General features: G+C 27.3%; 1 protein-coding gene across 4 annotated transcripts in view; it reads right to left on the bottom strand.

Annotated features, from left to right (window-relative positions):
* mus81 (mus81 structure-specific endonuclease subunit) overlaps positions 1-9306 on the bottom strand; it is a 37277-nt gene that overhangs the window by 11362 nt on the left and 16609 nt on the right. For 2 of the 4 annotated variants that reach the window (XM_016048965.5, XM_071183289.2), the window contains 6 exons: positions 8360-8476; positions 8052-8147; positions 4923-5030; positions 4733-4836; positions 3705-3788; positions 553-644 (listed from right to left, as the gene is read on the bottom strand). In XM_016048965.5, the coding sequence (XP_015904451.3) occupies positions 578-644; positions 3705-3788; positions 4733-4836; positions 4923-5030; positions 8052-8147; positions 8360-8476 (576 nt within the window). In that variant the 3' untranslated portion in view covers positions 553-577. Of the gene's footprint in view, positions 1-466; positions 645-3704; positions 3789-4732; positions 4837-4922; positions 5031-8051; positions 8148-8359; positions 8477-9306 lie in introns of those variants that run through there. The other 2 variants (XM_043047148.2, XM_016048963.3) reach the window with 1 other exon arrangement.

The following is a 9306-nucleotide window of genomic DNA, read 5'->3' as shown; positions in this document are numbered from 1 at the left end:
TGATGGGAGTGGAACTCTATAGACCCATGAGATTGGAATGTGTCAAGAAATAGCAAACGAACGAATAGATGTATTTTATACAATGTGTGTGTTGTGTGAGCGGAATAAATCACCTAAGTTCAATCACAAAAAAAAAAAACAAACAAAAAAAAAAAAAAAAACAACTTAAACATTATTCCAAATAGTAGTTAAAAATTATAAAATATGCAGTGGATTTTACTTAAAAATTTTTATACTTAATTTTTGTACATTATAGCTTTTACTTTTGTTAATATAGGTTGACTCAGGTTTAACAATATACTGTCATTTTTTGGGGAATTGATCCTCATTTAATGAGTGCATTGTCTCAGTCCTTATGTTCTAGTTATAAATGTGTTTGAATTCTCCAACAATATAAATAAAAAAATTCTGTTTAAATCTATTTTTAGAATTTATAAATTTAAAAAATATAAAACTGTCAAAGTAATTTATATAAAAAATTATTTTTAATAAATACTTTCTGGGTGTCTGAATAATTACAATGACGAAACTAATACAAAATGAATATCTTACAAAACAATAGAAGTAGATGATAACTTCAACTAGAAGGCCACTGGGCGTCATAAAATTGAAGTAAAGACTTGCTTAATGAGGGACCAATGTTTCTAAAAAAAGAAGTAATAAAATTAACATACTCAATGTATATTATAGTTATCATATACCTGTAATTAACATATAAAAGGATATTAAAATATGCTTGAAGTGTTAATAAAATAGCACTACTGGATTACAAATATGGTTACACATATATAAACAATTTAATAAAGAGAAATATGCAATTTTGCTGAAAAATCTTATTATAATAATTATATTACAATGGAAATTTTGAAATATTTTTTTTTTAAAAGTTGTTAAAATTAATTTGCAAATCTTTATTGCTCCCAAATTTTGAGATAATTTTTTCAGAGGTTTTAGAAAAAAAGAAGTCCATTTAGACACTCCTTTCTCCAAATGGACAGGGGTTCATATAGAAGAAATTCATTTCTGACATTCTCTCCATAAAGTCAAATGTTTAAATAAATACATAATCAAAAGAAATTTTTAAAAATTAATAAAATAATGATAAATTAAAAGAACATATAAAAATAGAAATAAACTTAATATAAAAACGTACATAGTACCAAAATTAAAAATACATTAAAAGTTTGTGTTTTACGTGGTTTTGGCTATTAAAATCTTCATGATACATTTTCAGTTTATTAATATTTCAATTTCTAATCCATTATTTTTTAGGAGACAAAAGTGTTCCTCAATTTATAACTTGAAATATTTCATTAAAGTATGACACATATAAGAAAGATTGTGGCAATATTTACTTGTACGGCACCTGGGATGTAGCAGATACCTGGCAATTACCAAATTTTTCAGGTTATGGCCTGAATTTGAGAAAAGTTTCCCTAGTATTCAGTTTTTAGTCTCAACATCCAGTACTGGATGCTTGGGCAAGTTTACCAAGTATTCAGTACCAAGTAACTTTCACTTAAGTTCAACTCAGCCATATTCAGATTTATAAAAACCTTAAAGGTATTCATTAAAATAGTTTTGGAAATCTAAACATTCAATCAGCTTCTCTATAATCAAGATGAAATTACTGGCTTAGGCCCAACAAATTGCACTCTTGTACTGAATTTTAATTCAGGAAATTCTTGGTGAAGGGGAAATTTTCAGAGGTCTCTACTTAAAGGAAGGACATGCTAATTTAGATATTTAATTCTGAAAACTATTTTAACAAGACTAATATAATAGCTCTATGAATACAGACTTAGAAATAGAGAATTATAATAACATTTAAAGTTAATAAAAGCATAATGATTAAAATTCAAAGACAACTTTTGACACTTGCGAAATACTAAATTTCCTTTTCAGCAAATGAGTAAATGCAATAATATGTCTGTATTATTAGGTTTTGTAGGCTTAGCATTTAATTGAAGTATAATTAGTCAACAATGGCAAACAGAACATAATCATTTTAATACAAATGAAGCATTAATTATTGCTTTAACTAATGCTATAACTAATGATGAAACTGAGACAATGTTTTTAAAGAAAATGATAAATTTTTTGAAGGTAGTTTTCGTTTTAGAAACTAAAATCTTTTTTTTTTTTTTTTTAAACATAACTCAGCAAAAAACACATTTGGATATATTTTATTAAATTTTCAGTATAAGTTGATTTATGTTCATATTGAAAAATTGGATGCATGAATAAAATAGGCCATTGGTAACTTTAAATTTTAACCAGAAAGTTAGTTTATTCCTGGTTAGCTTAATAAATTGAATTTCCAACCTATCTGATTAAAGTTCTCTAACAGTCTGGTTAACCATGGGAGGTTTTCCACGCTTTTTCTCTCTGCATAATGTAAGTATGCCTTCGGTTCACATATTAAGTTTTACATGAAAGTTAAGCGACCCTTTATCCCTTGCTTGATCAGGGAGTTATTTTATCTTACAAGGGCAAAAAATTACTACGATATGAAGAAATAATTGTAACATTCAGGACCGCAAAACCTTTATGTAACCCTTCTGTTCAGCATTAATAACACAATATATTTCCTCACCAAGTATTGAAAAGCATCAGAGATTGCATTAAAGTAGATAAGGTTCATGTAAATTGCGTTTATAGATTAAAAACTAAACCCTGAAAATTAGAAAATTTTTCATTTAATATACTGCCATTTTATTAAAATATTTGTAATACATCCTATGCTTAACTAAAGCTAAATTATTGAATCCTATTAAAAAATTGAAGTAAATCAAATGGAAAATTAATAATTAAGTCAACTATTAGCGGAAGTTTCCACTTCATTACAAAGTTTTAAATTAATTATCCTGTATGCGAATAGTCACTTAAAATTTTTGATAGAATTTTTTTTTTTAAATTTAGTTCAAAAAAATCTAAAAAAAATTATTTTTATTTAGATAGGCACACAATAAATTTCTTTTCATCACCACAATAAAGCAATCACATAAACCATTTAGAAATATGAGAGTAATTTTCTTTTTCTGATTACCCTCATAGAGAACTGTCTCCTTTTTCAGTCCATTTATAATCCTTATTATTTAGTTGAGAATCTTACAAACTACTTATTCTTTATCACACTACTCAAAACACTATAAAAAAGTAGAGACCACAGTCTCGCATACAGGGTTCTCACATAATTTCATAAAAAAAATAAATAAATAAATAAAATAAAATAAAAAAATTCCCTGACCTCTCCAAGCTTATATAGTGAATTTCAATGAAAATTTTTACCATATTTTGTCTATACTATGCAATTTTTTTAATCAGAAAACTGTGATTTTTTATTTATTTGTAATGTCAAATATTAGATTTTGTGAGCAAAAACAAAAGATAGAATGAGAATGGAAACATGGAAAAGTTTCTCTAAAAAGGAGAATTGTAATATAGACGCTAAAATTATTTAACTCAAATCTCAATAACTGATTAACTAACAATTCTAAGACTGGTTATTTTATGATGTAGGAGTTTTTAAAAAATTTTTTTGTATAAAGATTGCAATTTTCCTTGAGTTTAAATATAATTCTCTGACAATTCTAGGTTTTCCCTTGACCACTGATAATACAGTAAAATATTTGTGATTGTCAGCTACAGAGCACTGAAGCTGTTAATGCATTAGAAAAATGTACAGATAAATAAAAACTTACTTTTTATTTAGCCCAAATTTAATAGATGATATTAGATTAATCTTCTCGGCTTCAGAATCACATCCAGCATATGCTTCAAGAAATCTATTTAAAATAATAAAGAAAAGGCATTGAAAAGTTTATTAAATTATTATTGATCTTTTTATCTACATAAATTAACACTAATACAAATTTAAAAAAAAAAAATCTAAATTTGGAAAACTTTTACAACTACTTTTCGGAGGTACAATTTATCTTCAGAGTTGAAAGTTAAATTACAAAACAAAAAGTTATTTTAGAAAAAACTAAGCAATTCAAACAAACAAACCTCTCTTCATCTTTTAAAGCTACTAATTTTTATGATATAAAATTAAATGCAAACAAAAAACATAATTGTTCATTTATTTAAAATAGCACTATCATTCATAATTGGTAAATTTTTGCACATAAATTTACCAATTATGAATGATAGTACTATTACTTTTATTGACGCTAAATTTTATTCATCGATCCTGTTTTCATCACGCCAAAACAAGTGGCATTTCCGCATCTAGATGAAAACGACACTGACTCAAATTTAAATTTGCTGCGAAAAATCATGCACCTTTGATAACATTTTGAAGCCAATGGAGGTAACCCCTAAGAATGACCAACCTCCATTAATGACCATTTTAGTTTGAAATAGAGAGTGTGGATAGTATAAATATACTGCAAAATATTGTTAATTATATTTTTCAAAAAAGATTATTCATAGAAGTAGTTGGTCTTTACTCAGAGAAATATTTCACAATACATTAATAAAATAAACATATCAACACTAACTGAAATACATAAAAGTGATGAATAGGAATATGATGAAAAGTTACAAGCATATTTTTAACACCTGAACTCTATTTGAAATAAAAAAAATATTAAAAAACTTTAAGAAATGCAAGACTTCTTAATAGCATTGAAAATATAGTATAAATTACTATATTAATTTAATAAAAGTTACTCAGTTATGAGTTTATATTATAAGTATAAAAAGAGTATTAAACTTTTTTTTTTACCTAGGGAGAGTATCAAACTGGTCAACTATCGCTGCAGCCCTATCAACCGAAAGTCCAAAAAATTGTAACAAATGTTTTGCAAACATTTCCTTGAGAGTTAGACTCTGTTAAAAAATCAATGAGGAAAATTTAAATTAGATAAATTGCCTGCAATATATGCAAATAATAATTTCATTTGTACAGAGTTTACCTTATTTTTTACAGTTGAACAGTTAAAATCTTTGAAACACATAAAATTATTTGATGTATAACACTTTTTCTGCACAGATTCACATGATACTGCTACAAGAGTTTGATCCTAAAATTGCAAAAAAAAAAAAAAAAAAAAAAAAAAAAAAAAAAAAAAAACTGTATTTATAAACAAATAACAAATTTAAGTTCATCATAAAAATAAAGTTAAATGTCTCTTACAGTTAATTAATTAAGATGAACACATGTCATGCTAATACTAACTCTCATGTGGAACATTTAAGTCCCTGGCACAAATGATTCAAATTCAAACAGTATTTAAAGCCATTCCTTTTATTTGACACAGCTGTTTAAAATGTTGTGAAGTATCATTCAATAATTTGATAATGCAATTAATACATTTTTATTGAATTAATTGCAGTTTTATAACAAAAAATAAAAAAAAATGCTTCAAAAAATTAAACTACAAACTTAAACATTTTAGTTAGCTACAAATTTCTTAATATTTGTGATAGACATTTGGCTCAATTAGAACTTCTACACCAACTAGGCTCTTTCATAAGCAAAAATAGCAGGAGAAAAAAGATATATGCAATGACATTTTTTAGCAGTAATGCTATTTGGGCAACAAGTATACCTTTCCAACCAGAGCATGTTTTTTGTGTTAGAAATCAACACAGATAAACCCTAATTTGAGTAGTTTTAATTAGTGAGGAGGAAAGGATCAGTTACTTAATATAATGACTTTTAGTCAAAATGCAAAAAATTGTTAAATTAATTATATTATATACTAGGTAGAGTCAAAAAATTCCTGGAATGGTCACCTACATTTATGCAGATGCTTGTCTGAGGGAAAATGTTTTTTCTTAAAAATTTTTTTTTACAGATTGGCAGCACTAATTACATAAACACACTATAAAACGGAATAATTTCTAATACTGTCGGCGCTAGCTGCAGATAATTTCTGACAAAGCGAATTTTTCATTCTTTGGATTTTAAAAATGTCGTATTTAGAGCAGAGGGCAAACATCAAATTCTGTGTTTTGTTCAAGAAATCACCTTTAGAGACGCTCGAGATGCTAAAGAAAACACAAGGAAACAATGTGATGGAAAGAACAGCTGTGTACGGGTGGCATAAGCATTTTCATGAAGGCTGCACAAGTCCAAGAACATCAAAGATGATTCTTGGATTGGACACCCTTCCTCTTACACTGCAGATGAAAATGTTGAGAACATTCAAGAAATCGTGCATGCGGACAGACAAATAGCTCATCACGCTATTGCCTCTGAACTAGGAATTATACATGAGAGTGTTCACAGCATTCTTCAGGGTGATTTGAACATGCATCAAGTTTGGTTGCACATGGTTCCAAAAATTTTATCACCTGATCAAAAAAATGTGAGAGTGAAGATGAGCAGGGATTTGATTGACATTGCTGATGAAAATGACAGCTTCTTGAATAAAATCGTAATAACAACTGATGAGACATGGTGCTTTCTTTAGGACTCTTAGGCAAAACGTTTGTCAAGTGAAAGCAAAAATATCACAAAGGAAAGGAAAATTTTGCATGGACAAAATTTGAGGGAAAGTGATGTCGGAAGTGCTGCTCAATTACGAGGGCGATATTCATTACAAATTTATTCCTGAGAGCCAAACTGTCTATAAAGAGCTTTACCTTGAGAAACTTAAAACGACTGCGAGGTGTAATCATACAAAAACGACCTGAAAAATAGGCAACAAACAATTGGCTTATTTTACACGACAATGTTTCACCACATTGCGCTCTGATTGTGAAAAAGTAACTTGCCAGTACTGTTCATCCTCCTTATTCTCCCGACATAGTAGCAGCATATTTACACTTGTTTCCACGGCTTAAAATGAAACTGAAAGGACACCCTTTTGTCTATTCAGATGAGGTGATTGAAAATATGATGAAGCAACTAAAGAACTTCTCAAAAAATGGATTCTAGGAGTGTGTTGAGCAGTTATACGAATGCTGGAAGAAGTATGTGAATGCAGAAAGATAGTACTTTGAAGGCTAATAGGAAAAAATTTCTGTTCTATTTTTTAATTATTTGTGATAGACCTATTCGGGGAACTTTTTGACTCTACCTCGCATATAATGTTATATTATAAACCTCTATATTACATAACATTTAATACTCATTAATATTATTTTTTAATCTCTCTCCATAAATACACTTAATTTTTGACTCAGCACAAAAGTTTTGATATTTCCTCAGAGTTTTGATATTGCCAATATGTAGAAAATTTCTCTAACAATGGGTGCCACACCAAAAACATTTCAAGACTGAACTTATTTTTCGACCAATTAATAGTGTCTAGCTTTGTTTACTAGAATTTACAAAAACTTACTGTTCACTGGCGGCAAAAATTACCTTCCTTGAGAATAGCCTATATATTATATCAGAGGAGATTAATTCTTCTAATAAAACATGTATAATTATTTTAATTTTTCTTAATTTATTTCTTACAGTAGACAAAACAAAAACAACAAATAACCTTGTACATCCTTTAACACTAATCTCTGAAAAATGCATCACAATCATTTTATTATTTCTTTTCTGGAGCCATTTATTTATATACATCTTGATTTTTTCTTTTCAGAATCAATATTTTGTCCTAGCCCGATAAATATCATATTTTAAAAATAATCTTAATATAATTTTGCCCAGCATTCCAAAATATCAGGAGAAAAAATGCTACCTCAAGCAGAATCAGATTAAGCAATAAAAAGTTTGTTTGTACAAACTTGTGTTGGAGTTCAGTCAATCTCACTCTTTTAGTACATCTTGTGTGACATTCTAACTTGATAATTTTGCAATAATTATGAAAAATAACAATGTTTTCATTACAAAGTAATATTTTTTAAGAGTGAAAAAGTGGAAAATTTGATTTACTGAAAAATTAATTCAGAATACAAATTGAAAATAGAAATTAATCAGGGAATGGGATTTTTTTAAGTCCTCAGGATTGAAAAATGCCACCCATGCATAACATATAAGAAGAAGTAAAATAAAAATGAATTATGCCGTAGAGTCAAATAGAATGTAAAATTAAATAAATATCAATGTTACATATTTTGAAAAAATAAATAAATAATTTTACTTTATACTTATTTTTCAACATTCTAGTCATTGATGAAAGATATGAAACAGACTCCTTGATATTTTGAGTTCTTTTTACGATAAAATCGTCAACTACCTGAAAGAATTAACATTACAAGGTATTTAGATTGATGTAATGACAAAGCAAATTATTTGAGCATAAAAATGAATGAGAAATATTCACTCAATGTACACTATTTCTTTAAAATGTACAACACGTACATAATAATTAAAAAAATATCCATGTTAATTAAAATTTATTTAATATTAAACACTTTAATGTAATCTGGTGGTTAACAGTTAAATTACCTGTGTATTTACAATAGCTTGCTCTAAAGTAGATTCAGGTAAGCCCAAATACTTTGCTCCAGTACAGTTTTCTACTAAATAAACTGGTTTCTTTAAACCGCAATTTCTTAATCGGAACTAGAAAAACAAAAAAGACATAAGTATATTTTGTAACAGACAATTCAAGACTAGTATCCAGTTAGGCTCCATTTGGAAGTTTCAATTATCGCCACACTTTCTTTGAAATAGCAACAATAATCTTAAAAAGTCTTGCAAGTTTAAAAATTATGTGAATATAAATTATTAGTTATGTCATTTATATTCATGCATATTGCATTAGTGTATTTAAAAAAAAAAATAATCAAAGAGAAAGAGTGAGCATTTAAGGATGTAATAAGATGCTCAACTTTTGTTTGCTTCAAATAATTCAGGGGACAAAACAGGATTTTATCCTTGGTGCCATTTTTTGTTCATTAATTTGAGTACAATCGAAAATTCTGTTACATTTTATATGAAATTAGAAAAACTGAAATTTAGTTTTATTTTGAAACTTTGTAAAATTTTCAACAAAAAGTTGATTTTTCAATAAAAAAGGAGAGTATAGTTCCACCATTTTACAGAAAAAAAAGGAGAGTATACATATTTTAAAAAAAGAGACAAAAGAGGACAAAAGTATTGACACATATTGATTGTGACCAATATTTTTTGTAAGTCATACAAAATTACAATGAATTTCGTATTAAAAATATAAAGTATTCTAATAATTTATTGTCAGCGTATTTCTTTCTTTCGTTCACGAAGAAAAGAAAAAAACTTTTTTTGGTTAATTTTTTACTATTACTATAGTTAAGGTACTAATTTGGCTAAAAAAGACTCGTTAAAATTGCAAAAAAAAATCTTTATAATCATTTTGTTTTTGTAGAAGTAGAAGTCCATTAGTAATTGTTCGGTCTCTTAATTGTTGGGTC

The sequence above is a fragment of the Parasteatoda tepidariorum genome, chromosome 3 (assembly GCF_982258835.1).
Source record: "Parasteatoda tepidariorum strain Cologne lab strain chromosome 3, Ptep-v5.0, whole genome shotgun sequence".
In the NCBI taxonomy this organism is placed as follows: Eukaryota; Metazoa; Arthropoda; class Arachnida; order Araneae; family Theridiidae; genus Parasteatoda; species Parasteatoda tepidariorum.
The sequence above is the reverse complement of the archived record's forward strand: the minus strand, read 5'-3'. Positions and strand labels throughout refer to the sequence as shown.